Below are 22772 nucleotides of genomic sequence, written 5' to 3' on the forward strand. Positions count from 1 at the left end.
ACTAACCAAGTCTTACAAAGTAAACTATATACTAGAAACCATACAAGTTAGACCTAGAACCACTAACCAAGTCTTACAAAGTAAACTATATATTATAAACCATACAAGTTAGACCTAGAACTACTAACCAAGTCTTACAAAGTAAACTATATACTAGAAACCATACAGGTTTGACCTAGAACTACTAACCAAGTCATACAAAGTATACAATATACTATAAACCATACAAGTTAGACCTAGAACTACTAACCAAGTCTTACAAAGTAAACTATATACTAGAAAGGATGCTCAAGCTTCAAATCATAGGAAAAAGACCGATTTTGAGGAATTATTTAGTTCATTTAGCTTATTGGGAACCTCCTGTATGCCCCCAGAGGGGCCACACCCTCAGATTATAAAAATTGAGTCACCTTTGCTCAAAAACAATTCCTTCTATGGTACATGGTACTGAAGGGGAAACTTTTGGAAGATTTTCATTTCCTTTCCCTATTTGGGATCCAACTGTATGCCCCCAGAGGCGCCAAACCCTCCATTTATAAACAAAAGGCCCAATGGGCTCACCTGGGATTAATCTCACAATTGTAATCTTAAAAGTGGACTAATATACAGCTACAGGCAAAATATCTATGTTCGATTCATTTGAATCTATTAAATGATTTAAATATATGACGCCTGTGACCTTGAAAGTCGAACAAGGACATTAAGTTGAACAGGGTCAATGTCATTCATTTGAACAAACTTGGTAGCCCTTCATCCCAGCTTGCTACAAGCCCAAAACCAGTACCTGGGGAATTTGGTTATTGAGAAGAAGTCGTCTGAAGATTTTTAACACAATTGACCCCTGTGACCTTGAAAGTGGGTCAAGGTCATTCATTTGAACCAACTTGGTAGTCCTTCATCCCAGTATGCAACAGGCCCAATTTCAGTACACTGGGCTTTTTGTTTATTGAGAAGAAGTCATTTGAAGATTTTAACACATTTGACCCCTGTGACCTTGAAAGTGGGTCAAGGTTATTCATTTGAACAAACTTGGTAGCCCTTCATCCCAGCATGCTACAGGCCCAATATACGTACCCTCGGCCTTTTGGTTATTGAGAAGATGTTTGAAGATTTTAAAACATTTGACCACTGTGACCTTGAAAGTGGGCAAGGTCATTCATTTGAACAAACTTCGTAGCCCTTCATCCCAGTTTGCTTCAGGCCAAATATCATCACCCTAGGCCTTTTTGTTATTGAGAAAAAGTTGTTAAAAGTAAAATATTGACGCCGGACAGACGATGGACGCCGCGCCACGGTATAAGCTCACTTGCCCTTCGGACAGGTGAGCTAAAAATTGAGTCCCTTTGCTCAAAAACAATTCCTCCTATGGTACAGAAGGGGAAAGTTTTGGAAAATTTTCATTTCCTTTCCCTATTTGGCCCCATCCCTCTGCTCGGTAACATTTCAAAAACAAAAAGTTGATAGACCGATAAAAGATTTTGTGGTGTACTTACTCTACAGTATAGTGTGCCTTCATTGTACGTAGTAGGCCATTGTGGAAGACAGACATCAGGAAACTGCACACAAAAAAGTCAGTTATCAGTCAACACACAGTATATATATATACCTACATAGTGATAAATCAATCAAGGAATTACATTTTCTTAACATATGTTATGATATGGATTCTGGTAACTAATTCTTTATCTATAAGTTGTAGAGAAGTAAAAATTCACAGACTTAGGAGACAATATTCCTCCACCTTAGTCAAGGTGAACTAAAAATGAGCCCTGACCTTTCACTCAAATCGTCGAGGTGTTGCCCCAGAGCTAGGACATTGTACTGTTCTCGGCGAGCACAGGCGTAGATTCGGCCTCTCTTCATACGACTACAAAAGCTACAAATGGATGTACATTCGTAGTCAAGGTTCTGGGCAGCCTCCATGATACCTGTTGTAGCAAACAGCATGACATCAGGATAACAACTTAAACGTACATCACCAAGTTCCCCCGGGAACATTCTAGTCATTTAGGGAGCTAAAGTTGCCTGGGAAGTTTGTTCTTAAACAAAGGAGTAGAATCCAGCAAAAGGACATTGATCATGAAACGTGAACAACGTTACATGGGAAATAGAGCAGCTGTAGTGTCAAATCAATTGTCGAGTTTTTCTAAACAATGGAAAGTATTGCAAGGGGCTAATAAAGGGCTTACAATGCTTCTCTTTGACAGAATAAAGTGAAGTCTGATCACAGATCTGGACACACCAGAAGCTTGTGTGTAACTTACACTGGCTCTCATAGAAGTAGGGTACTCCAAGACCTGCCAGATAGCCCTTCAGTGGCCGGGGGTCGTACGACGGTGTCTGGGGGTCAACAGTTACTGCTCCAAACTCAAACTTCAAGCCCTGCAATGGAACAGATGCTGTTAGAAAACACTGAGTAATATACTCGTGAAACAATGTTAATGAATTCAGATGTTATTTGACGCTAGATCTAGCAGGTAGTATCTACACCAGACCATATTACTATAATTCAGATATATAAGCTGTACTCCAGATCTAGTATAGTTTTGTTATTAAATTAGTATTTGAAGAGGAAATATATAATGTATTCATGCCGTAAACATTTGTCGATAAGGACTTCATGAGAGGAGTCTACACTCCTCATTTACCTTGCCTCTACAGTCTACACTCTGTGGATGTTTACCTTTCCTCTACAGTCTACACTTCTCTGCTATTTACCTTGCCTCTACAGTCTCCACTCTCTGGATGTTTACCTTGCCTCTACAGTCTTCCCTCTGTCGATGTTTACCTTGCCTCTACAGTCTTCACTCTGTGGATGTTTACCTTGCCTTTACAGTCTACACTCTGTGGATGTTTCCCTTGCCTCTACAGTATACACTCTGTGGATGTTTACCTTGCCTCTTCAGTCTACACTCTGTGGATATTTACCTTGCCTCTAGTATAGTTTTGTTATTAAATTATTATTTGAAGAGGAAATATATAATGTATTCATGCCGTAAACATTTGTCGATAAGGACTTCATGAGAGGAGTCTACTCTCCTCATTTACCTTGCCTCTACAGTCTACAATCTGTGGATGTTTACCTTGCCTCTACAGACTACACTCTGTGGATGTTTACCTTGCCTCTTCAGTCTACACTCTGTGGATGTTTACCTTGCCTCTTCAGTCTACACTCTGTGGATGTTTACCTTGCCTTTACAGTCTACACTCTGTGGATGTTTACCCTGCCTCTACAGTCTACACTCTGTGGTTGGTTATAATTACCTTGCCTCTACAGTCTACACTGTGTGGATGTTTACCTTGCCTCTACAGACTACACTCTGTGGATGTTTACCTTGCCTCTTCAGTCTACACTCTGTGGATGTTTACCTTGCCTCTATAGTCTACACTCGGTGGATGTTTACCTTGCCTCTACAGTCTACACTCTGTGGATGTTTACCTTGCCTCTACAGTATACACCCTGTGGATGTTTACCTTGCCTCTACAGTCTACACTCTGTGGTTGTTTACCTTGCCTCTACAGTCTACACTCTGTGGATGTTAACCTTGCCTCTACAGTCTACACTCTGTGGATGTTTATCTTGCCTCTACAGTCTACACTCTGTGGTTGTTTACTTTGCCTCTACAGTCTACACTCTTCAGCCATTTACCTTGCCTCTACAGTCTACACTCTGTGGTTGTTTAGAATTACCTTGCCTCTACAGTCTACCCTCTGTGGATGTTTACCTTGCCTCTCCAGTCTACACTCTGTGGATGTTTAACTTGCCTCTACAGTCTACCCTCTGTGGTTGTTTACCTTGCCTCTACAGTTTCCACTCCATGGATGTTTAACTTGCCTCTACAGTCTACCCTCTGTGGATGTTTACCTTGCCTCTCCAGTCTACACTCTGTGGTTGTTTAGAATTACCTTGCCTCTACAGTCTACCCTCTGTGGTTGTTTACCTTGCCTCTACAGTCTTCACTCTGTGGATGTTTATAATTACCTTGCCTCTAAAGTCTACACTCTGTGGATGTTTAACTTGCCTCTACAGTCTACCCTCTGTGGTTGTTTACCTTGCCTCTACAGTTTCCACTCCATGGATGTTTAACTTGCCTCTACAGTCTACCCTCTGTGGATGTTTACCTTGCCTCTCCAGTCTACACTCTGTGGATGTTTTCCTTGCCTCTACAGTCTACACTCCATGGATGTTTACCTTGCCTCTACAGTTTCCACTCCATGGATGTTTAACTTGCCTCTACAGTCTACCCTCTGTGGTTGTTTACCTTGCCTCTACAGTTTCCACTCCATGGATGTTTAACTTGCCTCTACAGTCTACCCTCTGTGGTTGTTTACCTTGCCTCTACAGTTTCCACTCCATGGATGTTTAACTTGCCTCTACAGTCTACCCTCTGTGGATGTTTACCTTGCCTCTACAGTCGACACTCTGTGGATGTTTATAATTACCTTGCCTTTACAGTCTACACTCTGTGGTTGTTTACCTTGCCTCTACAGTTTACACTCCATGGATGTTTACCTTGCCTCTACAGTCTACACTCTGTGGATGTTTTCCTTGCCTCTACAGTCTACACTCTTCAGCCATTTACCTTGCCTCTACAGTCTTTTACCTTGCCTCTACAGTCTACCCTTCTCTGCTATTTACCTTGCCTCTACAGCCTACACTCTGTGGATGTTTACCTTGCCTCTAGAGTCTACACTCCTCTGCTATTTACCTTGCCTCTACAATCTACACTCTGTGGATGTTTACCTTGACTCTACAGTCTACACTCTGTGGAAGTTTACCTTGCCTCTACAGTCTAAACTCTGTGGATGTTTACCTTGCCTCCACAGTCTACACTCTTCAGCCATTTACCTTGCCTCTACAGTCTTTTACCTTGCCTCTACAGTCTACACTTCTCTGCTATTTACCTTGCCTCTACCGTCTCCACTCTGTGGATGTTTACCTTGCCTCTCCAGTCTACACTCTGTGGATGTTTATAATTACCTTGCCTTTACAGTCTACACTCTCTGGATGTTTACCTTGGTTTACCTTGCCTCTACAGTCTACTCTCTGTGGTTGTTTACCTTGCCTCTACAGGCTACACTCTGTGGGTGTTTACCTTGCCTCTACCGTCTACACTCTGTGGATGTTTACCTTGCCTCTACAGTCTACACTCTCTGGATGTTTACCTTGCCTCTACAGTAGAACTGGTACTGTTGTATGGTATGAAGCAAGCTGAGGGAGTCTTTGCCACCAGAGAGACATACAAGGACCTTATCCCCGTTCTGTATCATCTCTAAATCTGTCACTGCCTGCAAGAAACAAGATTTATCTTACAAAACAGCGGTACTACTTCCTCATCAGAATAACTTACGGCAGTCTACAATTAAGTCAATTAAAATACAATTTTGATGGACTTCAACGTTTATCTCATAGCACAAGTCTTAACAAATTACAACAGGGGTGGAACAATATATCTTTATCACATGCCAAGCAGCATCTGTTGAAACTATACATGAACAAGGGACAAACTCTATATATAGTTGAACACAAAACCAAACATTTAGTACCGGGTAAGCCTCATTTCTCTTTTATAGGATTATAGCCACTTTTGTGAACGAAAATGAAATAGCAAGAAAAACAAGGTGCAGACAAAATTTCTCTGACGCCAAGCCAGATAAACAACACCATACCAACTTAAACCTATTAGTACCAAGCTTAACCCTGTCAGATAGACAGACAATGCCATACCTTCAGGAAAGGTGTAAATATGACTTTAGGAGGAGAAAACCAGCCACTTTTCTTTTTCCTTTCCATCTGTTTGAGTGCTTTCCTGTTACTACCTATGGATCTGTGTGTCTCCTCTGACCTTCCTGTCTCCTGTGACCCCCCTGTATCCTGTGACCTTCCTGTTTCCTGTGACCCCCCTGTATCATCTGACCTTCCTGTCTCCTGTAACCTTCCTGTCTCCTGTGACCTTCCTGTCTCCTGTAACCTTCCTGTCTCCTGTGACCTTCCTGTCTCCTGTGACCTTCCTGTTTCCTGTGACCCCCCTGTATCATCTGACCTTCCTGTATCCTGTGATCTCGCTGTATCCTGTGATCTACCTGTATCCTGTGATCTCCCTGTATCCTGTGATCTCGCTGTATCCTGTGTTCTCGCTGTATCCTGTGTTCTCGCTGTATCCTGTGATCTCCCTGTATCCTGTGTTCTCCCTGTATCCTGTGATCTCCCTGTATCCTGTGATCTCCCTGTATCCTGTGATCTCGCTGTATCCTGTGTTCTCCCTGTATCATGTGACCCCTTTGTATCCTTTATAATGAAGTTATTGCTATCGGTGTTGGATTTAGCAGTGATTAGGTTAGAACTCTCCATATCCCCACCTACACCAGAACAATCTGCTATTTTTCGGCGCTTTGCCATTGAACATACATTTGTTTCCTGAATGTTAAACTCTTCAGCCCCTATTTCCTTTGGCCTGATTATAACTCTTTCCGCCTTGGGTTTGCTTGTTTCCCTTTTCTCCTGGGCATTGTCTGTGACCCTTTCCTCCTGAGGCATGCCTGCACCCACCTCATATGTCTCAGTTCCAGCACCATCTTTGTTGAAGTCAAAACCTTGGTTAAGTGCTTTGATCAAGCTGCCCCCAAATGCAGTAGTTGTGAGCCTAGGGGAACATTCCTGCCTACTGACTGGACAAACAGGTCCTTCCCTATTGACACCATCACACTCCTCTGTATGTCCACCACACACAAAGGGAGACAACCCTACACGTGTCCGAATAGCTGGAGGACAAAATGGTAGAACAAAGGTCTTATCTGTTGGTGATGCTGAATGACCATCCAGACATTGGGCTGCTTCACTTGGTAATAAGAACCACCTGTATTTCTGGGACTGCTCATCAAACATCTGTCTGTGGTCTGCAAGTTGGTATTTTGTCTGAAAATAAAGGAATAATGACAAAGAATGATAGGAAACCTGAAACTGTAAGCCAAAGATTAAGTAAGGCAAAGTTACAAAGCAATACATAGTTAAAACACACATACAGACATAGCCAGTTTGGTCTGGTTTAAGGTGGCTCCACACTTTCGCAATTAACCAGCAAAATTCGTTGAAACTTTCATATAATGGTTATGCAACTATGTAGAGTTGATTTTATGAAAATCTACACATTCCGATAGTTTGGGGACTTTTTTGGAAAAAATACCAAAAAAAGGAATTTTCGTCAATTTTAATATCTTCCGGCTTTTTTTGTGTGTGACATTGTTCGGAACAATAACAACAATAACAAAATGAAAAGAAGCATTTCTAATTAACCCTACAAATATTTTATTTATCGCAAAATATGTAACACATGTTATACAAAGTGTTTTTTATTGAATTTTTACGGATAAAAGTGATTATCTACAATCTAAAAGCAAACACGACACAAAGATCTATACATATAGAATGGGAAATTGAACAAAATATACACAATGGCTTTATAATCAATTTAATTTACATTTTACAATCACTTCTATCCGGGTGAGAGTTATCTTCCTTGAAAAAAATCGGAACTTTTTGTAGAGGGGTGACATTTACACAATGACAGTTGTCTCTGTTTACATATAACAAAAATGATGGAAATAAATCAAAAATATGATATCAAAATTATCAATTTATTGTTCTTTAATGGAACCAAATTACCTTCAGTCATGTACACTTTGGACATCATTCCACAGTCCGCTAACTCACGATATATTTATAATTACATGTCAGGTATGTATGTGACCAGAGGCTTTCGCATGGTATGCCGTTCTCACGTGCACTCACACATGCATTTCATAGGTATCTTGATATTTTACAAAACATTATTTTCACAGAGTAAGTAGACTACATTTGTAAACACGATTAAATCGACAGAGCAAAACTCCCTTAACAGCGAAAAACGTAACGACCTCGAGCTTATGAACTCGTGTAAGCACGTGATATGCACATGTGAGGTTGGTACGTCCGCATTACATGCGTTTCCTATATGACCTTCTTGAGGTCGTCTGGTCTCATGTCACTGTCTTCCCGTGAGTCTGTTTATCTGTTTATGACTATGAATTGGAAAGCTTTATTCCTGAAGTACGTGTGATTATACATTTCCCGGTAAAATCTCGATATCGGGTGTTGACATATCATCGGCATGCACGTGTACTATTGTTTACCAGGGGCCTGTTCGTTTATGCGGAGCAACCGGTTTGACCGTTTATAAATGTAACAATTTCGGGTATAAATCCTGGCGGACCTGCAAATGTGTATGCAGGTCTTGCAAGGCTTTCTCAAGGCTCGCCTGAAAGCAGCATCAGATTACTAGGTCCGACCTTATTTAATAAACGAACAACAGTGGTCCGATCGGTTTGACATTTAAACGAAAACGGCCCAGGTGTAACTATAATTTGCACTACGATATTGAATGCCCAATACGCAATACAGAAATGACGACACGGTGTACATGCACATTTCGATCAAGATAATTGAGTCCGAGCTGTACTTTTTCCGAAAGTACGTCACGAAAATGGACGCTGATGACGATGTGTGGAGCCACCTTAAACACATACAGACATAGCCGGTTTGGGCCAGTTTGAACACATACAGACATAGCCAGTTTGGGCCGGTTTGAACACATACAGACATAGCCAGTTTGGGCTGGTTTGAACACATACAGACCTATCTGGTTTCAGTAGGTTTTAGCACAAAAGGGTTCCTTTATGCCAGGAATTTCTTTTCAAGCATTTCAACTTCTGCCTTCTGATATTCCTGTCATGATAAATTACTCCTCATTGGGGAGGGTGACTCCCCAATGAGGAGGAATTTATCATGACAGGAATATCAGTACACAGCATACAAAATATAGTAATTTCATGCTAAGGGCAAAATTTACACTGGGCAAGCATGAATCTTATCGGCAAAGTGCAAATATCTGACTGGTGAGAGGTTTGCTGTTTACAGTATAAAGCACACCCCTTATGGGTTTTTAAGTGCTTATAAGGTTGAATACGGTATTGATGTTACTAATACATCCTATCTTGAGAGTACAATTTACCATAAAATAATGAGAGTTTACAATCCGATCCTTCAACACTTTCAGCTACAAACCTTTTCTGCTTGGCTGAAAAGATTTCGGGCCTTCTGTACACAGTCCTGAAGATAAGAGTAATAGATGTAAAATTTTACACTTTTACTTCAATCTATACACACTCTTCAAACACAATGCAATAAAAGTTCAAATATACAGGCTGAATATCACAACTCTTGGCTTTATGATTATGTTGATGTCTTCAACGCAATCAATCTGTGTGACCTTGAATGTAGGTCAAGGTTTTTACTAATTTATAATTCTTCATACTTGCAAGTATGAAATCATAAAATGTTGATTGCATTCATTTCAGTTTTCTATATATTATTTTCTATTACATGTTTTGTGGGTATGCAATTAATCGAAACCCCTATCAATTACAACAGTCTTTCATCCGAGTAGGCCACAGACTTTATATAGTTCTGGAGAGGAAAGCATTGGAAGATTGGAATATGTTTGACACCTTTCACCTGGACAGGCAAAGACATTAGCAGGCATGACCTAGTCGATAAATAAAAAGAAATTGTGAAACAACTGCAAAGCCTTGAAAGTCAAATACTATGATTAGGATTCTGTCCTTGTTGTAGTTCTTTCTCTGTGTGGGGTACCCTGTACATACCTGGTAGTCTGTGGGTAATGGACCCTTTACTATAGGTAGGGACACCCTGTACATACCTGGTAGTCTGTGGGTAATGGCCCCTTTACTATAGGTGGGGACACCCTGTACATACCTGGTACTCTGTGGGTAATGGACCCTTTACTATAGGTGGGACACACTGTACAAACCTGGTAGTCTGTGGGTAATGGACCCTTTACTATAGGGAGGGACTCCCTGTACATACCTGGTAGTCTGTGGGTAATGGTCCCTTTACTATAGGTGGGGACTCCCTGTACATACCTGGTAGCCTGGGGGTAATGGACCCTTTACTATAGGTGGGGACACCCTGTACATACCTGGTAGCCTGTGGGTAATGGACCCTTTACTATAGGGAGGGACTCCCTGTACATACCTGGTAGTCTGTGGGTAATGGCCCCTTTACTATAGGTGGGGACACCCTGTACATACCTGGTAGCCTGTGGGTAATGGACCCTTTACTATAGGGAGGGACTCCCTGTACATACCTGGTAGTCTGTGGGTAATGGAACATACCTGGTAGTCTGTGAGTAATGGACTCTTTACTATAGGTAGGGACTCCCTGTACATACCTGGTAGTCTGTGGGTAATGGTCCCTTTACTATAGGTGGGGACTCCCTGTACATACCTGGTAGTCTGTGGGTAATGGTCCCTTTACTATAGGTGGGGACTCCCTGTACATACCTGGTAGCCTGGGGGTAATGGACCCTTTACTATAGGTGGGGACACCCTGTACATACCTGGTACTCTGTGGGTAATGGACCCTTTACTATAGGTGGGGACACCCTGTACATACCTGGTACTCTGTGGGTAATGGACCCTTTACTATAGGTGGGACACACTGTACATACCTGGTAGTCTGTGGGTAATGGACCCTTTACTAAAGGTGGGACACACTGTACATACCTGGTAGTCTGTGAGTAATGGACTCTTTACTATAGGTAGGGACTCCCTGTACATACTTGGTGTAATGGACCCTTTACTAAAGGTGGGACACACTGTACATACCTGGTAGTCTGTGGGTAATGGACTCTTTACTATAGGTGGGGACTCCCTGTACATACCTGGTAGTCTGTGGGTAATGGACACTTTACTATAGGTGGGGACACCCTGTACAGACCTGGTAGTCTGTGGGTAATGGACCCTTTACTATAGGTAGGGACTCCTTGTACATACCTGGTAGTCTGTGGGTAATGGACTCTTTACTATAGGTGGGGACACCCTGTACATACCTGGTAGTCTGTGGGTAATGGACCCTTTACTATAGGTGGGGACACCCTGTACATACCTGGTAGTCTGTGGGTAATGGACCCTTTACTATAGGTGGGGACACCCTGTACATACCTGGTAGTCTGTGGGTAATGGACCCTTTACTATAGGTGGGGACACCCTGTACATACCTGGTAGTCTGTGGGTAATGGACCCTTTACTATAGGTGGGGACACCCTGTACATACCTGGTAGTCTGTGGGTAATGGACCCTTTACTATAGGTGGGGACACCCTGTACATACCTGGTAGTCTGTGGGTAATGGACCCTTTACTATAGGTGGGGACACCCTGTACATACCTGGTAGTCTGTGGGTAATGGACCCTTTACTATAGGTGGGGACACCCTGTACATACCTGGTAGTCTGTGGGTAATGGACCCTTTACTATAGGTGGGGACACCCTGTACATACCTGGTAGTCTGTGGGTAATGGACCCTTTACTATAGGTGGGGACACCCTGTACATACCTGGTAGTCTGTGGGTAATGGACCCTTTACTATAGGTGGGGACACCCTGTACATACCTGGTAGTCTGTGGGTAATGGACCCTTTACTATAGGTGGGGACACCCTGTACATACCTGGTAGTCTGTGGGTAATGGACCCTTTACTATAGGTGGGGACACCCTGTACATACCTGGTAGTCTGTGGGTAATGGACCCTTTACTATAGGTGGGGACACCCTGTACATACCTGGTAGTCTGTGGGTAATGGACCCTTTACTATAGGTGGGGACACCCTGTACATACCTGGTAGTCTGTGGGTAATGGACCCTTTACTATAGGTGGGGACACCCTGTACATACCTGGTAGTCTGTGGGTAATGGACCCTTTACTATAGGTGGGGACACCCTGTACATACCTGGTAGTCTGTGGGTAATGGACCCTTTACTATAGGTGGGGACACCCTGTACATACCTGGTAGTCTGTGGGTAATGGACCCTTTACTATAGGTGGGGACACCCTGTACATACCTGGTAGTCTGTGGGTAATGGACCCTTTACTATAGGTGGGGACACCCTGTACATACCTGGTAGTCTGTGGGTAATGGACCCTTTACTATAGGTGGGGACACCCTGTACATACCTGGTAGTCTGTGGGTAATGGACCCTTTACTATAGGTGGGGACACCCTGTACATACCTGGTAGTCTGTGGGTAATGGACCCTTTACTATAGGTGGGGACACCCTGTACATACCTGGTAGTCTGTGGGTAATGGACCCTTTACTATAGGTGGGGACACCCTGTACATACCTGGTAGTCTGTGGGTAATGGACCCTTTACTATAGGTGGGGACACCCTGTACATACCTGGTAGTCTGTGGGTAATGGACCCTTTACTATAGGTGGGGGCACCCTGTACATACCTGGTAGTCTGTGGGTAATGGACCCTTTACTATAGGTGGGGGCACCCTGTACATACCTGGTAGTCTGTGGGTAATGGACCCTTTACTATAGGTAGGGACACCTTGTACATACCTGGTAGTCTGTGGGTAATGGACCCTTTACTATAGGTGGAGGCACCTTGTACATACCTGGTAGTCTGTGGGTAATGGACCCTTTACTATAGGTGGGGGCACCTTGTACTTCATCTCACCAGAGTTGTACTGGATATGACCAAGCCATTTTCTGTCTTTGAACACCTATATATATATATATAAGGGTAATTCACTATGAACATGTTTATCATGTAGATCGTTTAACAGCAGGTAGTCCAGCTTTGTTGGTACAGTTTTCTGTTGCTTTACACTACGTGAGTAGACTAATTGATCAGTGATCCGATTTATCCTTTATTCCAACGTTTATTATTATATTAAACAAAACCATGAATTATTGTGTCAGTGATAACAACAAACAGGTACACAGGGCCTTCAGATTTACCAGGACCATTCTTATGATGAGTTTAAAAACTCATTTTTCTTGACCTGTAAATTGCTAATTGGGCAAGCTAGTTTATTTCTTAATATAATAACTCTCAGCAACAGGGAGCCTGGTGTAAAAGTTTACTGTTATCTTTAACACAATACATAAGATTGATTCACACTGCTTGTCTACATGATATGCCCAAGTAGCATGGCTCTAGACCTATCCAGATGGAGGTCTATCTAGAATGTATCGACGGTAGCTATTCAGAACCATTTCAGCTGACATTAACAGTCCACATACCATACCAAAGTCTCTTTGCTTTAGAATCCATTTTTTTTCTTTTTCCAGATATCATTGTTTGAAGCTTTTAACACATTTGATCACAGTGAGCTCAAAAGTATATCAATGTCATTTTATAACAAACTTCTTTTCACTCTATGCCAGGAACCTACTGGCCAAATACCAGGACCCTGTGTCTTCGAGTTATTCAAACTTACAGGCAATTTTACACGAGGTGAACTAAAATAGTATATGTTACCTGGAAATTTTTCTGTCGCCATTCCCCAGTTTCCGGATTAAACATATACTGTAAAGAAAAATGAATATTTTCTAATTTAAACAAACAATAAATGTAATCATTTTACATAATCTCCATATAAACACTGTAACAGGAGAACTGCAGGGGGGACTATATACACCACCTCCATATAAAGACACTGTAACAGGAGTACTGCAGGGGGGACTATATACACCACCTCCATATAAACACACTGTAACAGGAGTACTGGAGGGGGGGACTATATACACCATCTCCATATAAACACTGTAACAGGAGTACTGGAGGGGGGGACTATATACACCATCTCCATATAAACACTGTAACAGGAGTACTGGAGGGGGGGACTATATACACCATCTCCATATAAACACTGTAACAGGAGTACTGGAGGGGGGGACTATATACACCATCTCCATATAAACACTGTAACAGGAGTACTGGAGGGGGGGACTATATACACCATCTCCATATAAACACTGTAACAGGAGTACTGGAGGGGGGGACTATATACACCATCTCCATATAAACACTGTAACAGGAGTACTGGAGGGGGGGACTATATACACCATCTCCATATAAACACTGTAACAGGAGTACTGGAGGGGGGGACTATATACACCATCTCCATATAAACACTGTAACAGGAGTACTGGAGGGGGGGACTATATACACCATCTCCATATAAACACTGTAACAGGAGTACTGGAGGGGGGGACTATATACACCATCTCCATATAAACACTGTAACAGGAGTACTGGAGGGGGGGACTATATACACCATCTCCATATAAACACTGTAACAGGAGTACTGGAGGGGGGGACTATATACACCATCTCCATATAAACACTGTAACAGGAGTACTGGAGGGGGGGACTATATACACCATCTCCATATAAACACTGTAACAGGAGTACTGGAGGGGGGGACTATATACACCATCTCCATATAAACACTGTAACAGGAGTACTGGAGGGGGGGACTATATACACCATCTCCATATAAACACTGTAACAGGAGTACTGGAGGGGGGGACTATATACACCATCTCCATATAAACACTGTAACAGGAGTACTGGAGGGGGGGACTATATACACCATCTCCATATAAACACTGTAACAGGAGTACTGGAGGGGGGGACTATATACACCATCTCCATATAAACACTGTAACAGGAGNGAGGAGGAGGGCTATATACACACACCATCTATATATAAATACTGTAACAGGAGTACTACAGGGGGGGGGAGGACTATATACACCACCTCCATATAAACACTGTAACAGGAGTACTGCAGGAGGAGGAGGGCTATATACACACACCATCTATATATAAATACTGTAACAGGAGTACTACAGGGGGGGGGAGGACTATATACACCACCTCCATATAAACACTGTAACAGGAGTACTGCAGGAGGAGGAGGGCTATATACACACACCATCTATATATAAATACTGTAACAGGAGTACTACAGGGGGGGGGAGGACTATATACACCACCTCCATATAAACACTGTAACAGGAGTACTGCAGGAGGAGGAGGGCTATATACACACACCATCTATATATAAATACTGTAACAGGAGTACTACAGGGGGGGGGAGGACTATATACACCACCTCCATATAAACACTGTAACAGGAGTACTGCAGGAGGAGGAGGGCTATATACACACACCATCTATATATAAATACTGTAACAGGAGTACTACAGGGGGGGGGAGGACTATATACACCACCTCCATATAAACACTGTAACAGGAGTACTGCAGGAGGAGGAGGGCTATATACACACACCATCTATATATAAATACTGTAACAGGAGTACTACAGGGGGGGGGAGGACTATATACACCACCTCCATATAAACACTGTAACAGGAGTACTGCAGGAGGAGGAGGGCTATATACACACACCATCTATATATAAATACTGTAACAGGAGTACTACAGGGGGGGGGAGGACTATATACACCACCTCCATATAAACACTGTAACAGGAGTACTGCAGGAGGAGGAGGGCTATATACACACACCATCTATATATAAATACTGTAACAGGAGTACTACAGGGGGGGGGAGGACTATATACACCACCTCCATATAAACACTGTAACAGGAGTACTGCAGGAGGAGGAGGGCTATATACACACACCATCTATATATAAATACTGTAACAGGAGTACTACAGGGGGGGGGAGGACTATATACACCACCTCCATATAAACACTGTAACAGGAGTACTGCAGGAGGAGGAGGGCTATATACACACACCATCTATATATAAATACTGTAACAGGAGTACTACAGGGGGGGGGAGGACTATATACACCACCTCCATATAAACACTGTAACAGGAGTACTGCAGGAGGAGGAGGGCTATATACACACACCATCTATATATAAATACTGTAACAGGAGTACTACAGGGGGGGGGAGGACTATATACACCACCTCCATATAAACACTGTAACAGGAGTACTGCAGGAGGAGGAGGGCTATATACACACACCATCTATATATAAATACTGTAACAGGAGTACTACAGGGGGGGGGAGGACTATATACACCACCTCCATATAAACACTGTAACAGGAGTACTGCAGGAGGAGGAGGGCTATATACACACACCATCTATATATAAATACTGTAACAGGAGTACTACAGGGGGGGGGAGGACTATATACACCACCTCCATATAAACACTGTAACAGGAGTACTGCAGGAGGAGGAGGGCTATATACACACACCATCTATATATAAATACTGTAACAGGAGTACTACAGGGGGGGGGAGGACTATATACACCACCTCCATATAAACACTGTAACAGGAGTACTGCAGGAGGAGGAGGGCTATATACACACACCATCTATATATAAATACTGTAACAGGAGTACTACAGGGGGGGGGAGGACTATATACACCACCTCCATATAAACACTGTAACAGGAGTACTGCAGGAGGAGGAGGGCTATATACACACACCATCTATATATAAATACTGTAACAGGAGTACTACAGGGGGGGGGAGGACTATATACACCACCTCCATATAAACACTGTAACAGGAGTACTGCAGGAGGAGGAGGGCTATATACACACACCATCTATATATAAATACTGTAACAGGAGTACTACAGGGGGGGGGAGGACTATATACACCACCTCCATATAAACACTGTAACAGGAGTACTGCAGGAGGAGGAGGGCTATATACACACACCATCTATATATAAATACTGTAACAGGAGTACTACAGGGGGGGGGAGGACTATATACACCACCTCCATATAAACACTGTAACAGGAGTACTGCAGGAGGAGGAGGGCTATATACACACACCATCTATATATAAATACTGTAACAGGAGTACTACAGGGGGGGGGAGGACTATATACACCACCTCCATATAAACACTGTAACAGGAGTACTGCAGGAGGAGGAGGGCTATATACACACACCATCTATATATAAATACTGTAACAGGAGTACTACAGGGGGGGGGAGGACTATATACACCACCTCCATATAAACACTGTAACAGGAGTACTGCAGGAGGAGGAGGGCTATATACACACACCATCTATATATAAATACTGTAACAGGAGTACTACAGGGGGGGGGAGGACTATATACACCACCTCCATATAAACACTGTAACAGGAGTACTGCAGGAGGAGGAGGGCTATATACACACACCATCTATATATAAATACTGTAACAGGAGTACTACAGGGGGGGGGAGGACTATATACACCACCTCCATATAAACACTGTAACAGGAGTACTGCAGGAGGAGGAGGGCTATATACACACACCATCTATATATAAATACTGTAACAGGAGTACTACAGGGGGGGGGAGGACTATATACACCACCTCCATATAAACACTGTAACAGGAGTACTGCAGGAGGAGGAGGGCTATATACACACACCATCTATATATAAATACTGTAACAGGAGTACTACAGGGGGGGGGAGGACTATATACACCACCTCCATATAAACACTGTAACAGGAGTACTGCAGGAGGAGGAGGGCTATATACACACACCATCTATATATAAATACTGTAACAGGAGTACTACAGGGGGGGGGAGGACTATATACACCACCTCCATATAAACACTGTAACAGGAGTACTGCAGGAGGAGGAGGGCTATATACACACACCATCTATATATAAATACTGTAACAGGAGTACTACAGGGGGGGGGAGGACTATATACACCACCTCCATATAAACACTGTAACAGGAGTACTGCAGGAGGAGGAGGGCTATATACACACACCATCTATATATAAATACTGTAACAGGAGTACTACAGGGGGGGGGAGGACTATATACACCACCTCCATATAAACACTGTAACAGGAGTACTGCAGGAGGAGGAGGGCTATATACACACACCATCTATATATAAATACTGTAACAGGAGTACTACAGGGGGGGGGAGGACTATATACACCACCTCCATATAAACACTGTAACAGGAGTACTGCAGGAGGAGGAGGGCTATATACACACACCATCTATATATAAATACTGTAACAGGAGTACTACAGGGGGGGGGAGGACTATATACACCACCTCCATATAAACACTGTAACAGGAGTACTGCAGGAGGAGGAGGGCTATATACACACACCATCTATATATAAATACTGTAACAGGAGTACTACAGGGGGGGGGAGGACNTCTCCAAACTACTGGCCACACATTCGGGCATCAGGCTAGCTAAAAAGTTGACAGACAACAAATAGACCAGTAGAGCTAAAAATCAAAACCGTTAAATTTGTACATCATTTCTTAGTTTGTAATAGCTACCAAAATAAATTTAAATTTGTCTTTCTTTGACTTTCAATATTTAAAAAAAAACCAAGATAAGAATGGTGACCTGAGGTAGCAACTTCCAACAGTGTTGTGCAGTCAACTTGACGGCCTCAATGACAAACTGAAGGGTGTCTTTTTGTAGAAAGTAAGGTAGGTTGATTCTCACGAAGCCTGGTCTGAATAAAAAAACAAAAACAAAAAAATTAACAAGAAAATGTTGACTTGTCTGAAATACTGCATGATGAATAATACATGAAATGAACATTAGAAGTAGTCTGTATCTGATCCCTTGGCCCACGCCGCCAGGGGCCGACCCTTATCAACCAACGATGATTTTGACTGGGGTCTAGAACACTGAATGTCAGCAAGGGCCCAGCAATGTGCCTTACCGCTGTGGAATTTATGTAAACATCAAACCAGAGCAGGAGATTTGGCAAGTATTACACCAAGCAAGGTTGATAGAAATATGATCATGCTGTTATAAGATACTGCAAGGAAAGCAAATAACCAATCAATGCATAGCAGCCTCATTAAATATGCATGGAATTTGCCAAAATTCAAATCCAAGAGAGAATCTGGAGTAAGAAGTAAGGCCTATACCAGAAAAGTTTCATCAACATCTGATTATTCTGTCATTAGATATTGTGTTATTCTGTCATTAGATATTGAGTTATTCTGTCATTAGGTACTGTGTTATTCTCTCATTAGGTATTGTGTTATTGTGTCATTAGATATTGTGTTATCCTGTCATTAGATATTGTGTTCTTCTGTCATTAGATATTATGTTATTCTCTCATTAGATATTTTGTTATTCTCTCATTAGATATTTGTTATTCTGTCATTAGGTACTGTGTTATTCTCTCATTAGGTATTGTGTTATTCTGGCATTAGATATTGTGTTATTGTGTCATTAGATATTGTGTTCTTCTGTCATTAGATATTATGTTATTCTCTCATTAGATATTATGTTATTCTCTCATTAGATATTTGTTATTCTGTCATTAGGTACTGTGTTATTCTCTCATTAGGTATTGTGTTATGCTCTCATTAGATATTGTGTTATTATCTGATTATTCTGTCATTAGATATGCATGGAATTTGCCAAAATTCAAATCCAAGAGAGAATCTGGAGTAAGAAGTAAGGCCTATACCAGAAAAGGTTCATCAACATCTGATTATTCTGTCATTAGATATTGAGTTATTCTGTCATTAGGTATTGTGTCATTCTGTCATTAGGTATTGTGTTATGCTCTCATTAGATATTGTGTTATTTTGTCATTAGATATTGTGTTATCCTGTCATTAGATATTGTGTGATTCTGTCATTAGGTATTGTGTTATGCTGTCATTAGATATTGTGTTCTTCTGTCATTAGATATTATGTTATTCTCTCATTAGATATTGGGTTATTCTCTCATTAGATATTTGTTATTCTGTCATTAGGTATTGTGTTATTCTGGCATTAGATATTGTGTTATTTTGTCATTAGATATTGTGTTAATCTGTCATTAGGTATTGTGTCATTCTGTCATTAGGTATTGTGTCATTCTGTCATTAGGTATTGTGTTATTGTGTCATTAGATATTGTGTTCTTCTGTCATTAGATATTATGTTATTCTGTCATTAGGTACTGTGTTATTCTCTCATTAGATATTGTGTTATCCTGTCATTAGATATTGTGTTAATCTGTCATTAGGTATTGTGTTATGCTGTCATTAGATATTGTGTAATTCTGTCATTAGATATTGAGTTATTCTGTCATTAGGTATGGTGTTATTCTCTCATTAGATATTTGTTATTCTGTCATTAGGTATTGTGTCATTCTGTCATTAGGTATTGTGTCATTCTGTCATTAGGTATTGTGTCATTCTGTCATTAGGTATTGTGTTATTGTGTCATTAGATATTGTGTTATTATCTGATTATTCTGTCATTAGATATTGAGTTATTCTGTCATTAGGTATTGTGTTATTGTGTCATTAGATATTGTGTTATTCTATCATTAGATATTGTGTTATCCTGTCATTAGATATTGTGTAATTCTGTCATTAGATATTGAGTTATTCTGTCATTAGGTATTGTGTCATTCTGTCATTAGGTATTGTGTTATGCTGTCATTAGATATTGTGTGATTCTGTCATTAGGTATTGTGTTATTCTTTTATTAGATATTTTGTTATTCTGTCATTAGATTTTGTGTTATTCTGTCATTAGATATTGTGTTATTCTGTCATTAGGTATTGTGTTATTCTCTCATTAGATATTGTGTTATTCTCTCATTAGATATTGTGTTATTCTGTCATTAGATATTGTGTTATTCTGTCATTAGATATTGTGTTATTCTGTCATTAGATATTGTGTTATTCTGTCATTAGGTATTGTGTTATTCTGTCATTGTGCAGAAAGCAATCAACCCATCACAATGCAGCAGCCTCACCGACTTGCCGATCATCCAACCTGAGACAGGACTACAAGGGTCGGTAGGTCATCAGACAAGTTTGATAACAAGAGGCCCAGAGCGCCTGTATCGCTCACCTGAATATGTTTAAAATAATTGGTATGAAGTAAGATATAGCACTCCATGGTATGTGCTGTAAGTACATATCATATTTCAGAAAGATCCATCCAGTACTTGAGATATAGCGAGAACAAACTTCAAACAGAGCCCCACCCCTATGCCCCTAGGGCGGTCATACCCACCGTTTATACAAAATTGAGTCCCCTTGGTGGCCCAAAGATGCTCCAGACTAAATAAGGATAAAATGCCTTAATTCCAATGGGCGAAGAAGGATTTTAAAGGTTTTACCTATTTCTCCTATTGGGCCCCACCCTTTTACCCCTGGGAGACCACACCTACTGCTGATACAAAATTGAGTCCCTTGGCCCAAGGATGCTTCAAACTAAATATGGATAAAATCCGTTAATCCCTATGGAAGAAAAGGATTTTAAAGGGTTTACCACTATTTCCCCCTGCCCCTCAGGTCCCAGGGGGGGCCACACACAACATTTACACAAAATTTGTTCCCCTTTACTCAAGGTTGCTCCACACCAAATATGGACCAAATCCTTTCGTTCCTACAGAATAAGAAGGATTTTAAATAATTTGCTTTGTTTCTCCTATTGGGCCCTGCCCCTCAGGCCACTGGGGGGAGGGGGGGCCAGACCCACAGTTTAAACAAAATTGGTTCCCCTTCACCCAAGGATGATTCAGACTAAATTAAGTCCAAATCTACTTGGCTGTTCAGGACAAGTAGCGTTTAAAGACGGACCGACGACGGACAGGTGAGATTAAAATACCACCATTCCTTCATATGACATCAAGGACAAGGCAAAAAGCGGACTGACAGACAGACAGACAGACAGACAGACAGACAGACATGAAAAAGACTGAATTATGTAATGTGTAGAGAAAGCCAGGAATTTTTACCTGATGATTTCACGAGGTGAATACTCGCGATAGCGCCGAAGATGAGTCCTATCTAATCTGTTGTCCTCTGCGAGTAAGTCTTCAATCTCAGATGCCGTTTTCTCATCCAAACCAAGTAAGTCCTACAGAGAAAGGTCAAATCAGGAATAGGGATTTCATATACAACTACACTGAGGTTGACATACAACATACAGAGGCTAGTAAGTACAACCAGAGATCCCAGAGCAATTTTTGAGGAGCCCATCATTGTAAGGTCTGTTAGCTTTGTTAGCTTTATCCCAAACAGCTACCAGCCAAATCTTACGAATCCATTCCTTTTGGTTCTTCAGAACAAATTCTTTGAAATGTTGTTGACCTCTGTGACCCTTAAAGAAGGTTGAGGTCATAAACATTTGCAAACTTTGGTGAGCTCTATCCCAGGAAGCCACCAGCCAAATATTACATACCTTTCGATTATTCAGAAGTCGTTTGATGTTCTTGACATATTTGACACCTGTGACCTTGAAACTAGGTCAAGGCCTTCTTCATTCTCAAACTTTGTTGGGCTCTATCTCAGGAAGCCAACAGCCAATTATGAAGGTTCTATAACTTTTAGTTCTTCAGAAGAAGTCGTTTGAAGCGTTTGACATATTTGACCGCTATGACCTTGAAAGTACATCAAAGTCATTTTCATTCTCAAACTTTGACGGGCTCTATCCCAGGAAGCCACAAGCCTAATATAAAGATTCTATACCTTTCAGTTCTTCAGGAGTAGTCGTTTGAATAGTTTGACACATTTGACCCCTGTGACCTTGTAAGTAGGTCAAGGTTATTTTCATTTTCAAACTTTGTCGGGCTCCATCCCAGGAAGCCATCAGCCAAACATAAAACCTGTATACCTTTCAGTTCTTCAGAAATAGTCGTTTGAAGAGTTTGACACATTTGACCCCTGTGACCTTGAAAGTACCATTACATAAGGCCCTGCACAAGCACATCACTCCTTACACTGAACAACACATGGCAAACTTACCATTGTATAAGGCCCTGCACAAGCACATAACTCCTTACACTGAACAACACATGACAAACTTACCATTGTATAAGGCCCTGCACAAGCACATCACTC

At 41.6% G+C, this 22772-nt stretch overlaps 1 protein-coding gene across 1 annotated transcript in view; it reads right to left on the reverse strand.

Moving 5' to 3' along the window:
* The window catches only part of LOC110454904, a gene marked incomplete at its 5' end in the record, with an annotated part of 36453 nt that overhangs the window by 7848 nt on the left and 5833 nt on the right, over positions 1-22772 (reverse strand). The window contains 10 exons of the mRNA XM_021504692.1: positions 1494-1556; positions 1775-1928; positions 2265-2382; positions 5167-5289; positions 5729-6916; positions 9101-9145; positions 12515-12622; positions 13384-13431; positions 18308-18419; positions 21668-21789. Coding sequence (XP_021360367.1) covers positions 1494-1556; positions 1775-1928; positions 2265-2382; positions 5167-5289; positions 5729-6916; positions 9101-9145; positions 12515-12622; positions 13384-13431; positions 18308-18419; positions 21668-21789 — 2081 coding nt within the window. The remainder of the gene's footprint in view (positions 1-1493; positions 1557-1774; positions 1929-2264; positions 2383-5166; positions 5290-5728; positions 6917-9100; positions 9146-12514; positions 12623-13383; positions 13432-18307; positions 18420-21667; positions 21790-22772) is intronic.

Source organism: Mizuhopecten yessoensis, unplaced genomic scaffold, assembly GCF_002113885.1.
Source record: "Mizuhopecten yessoensis strain PY_sf001 unplaced genomic scaffold, ASM211388v2 scaffold8107, whole genome shotgun sequence".
In the NCBI taxonomy this organism is placed as follows: domain Eukaryota; kingdom Metazoa; phylum Mollusca; class Bivalvia; order Pectinida; family Pectinidae; genus Mizuhopecten; species Mizuhopecten yessoensis.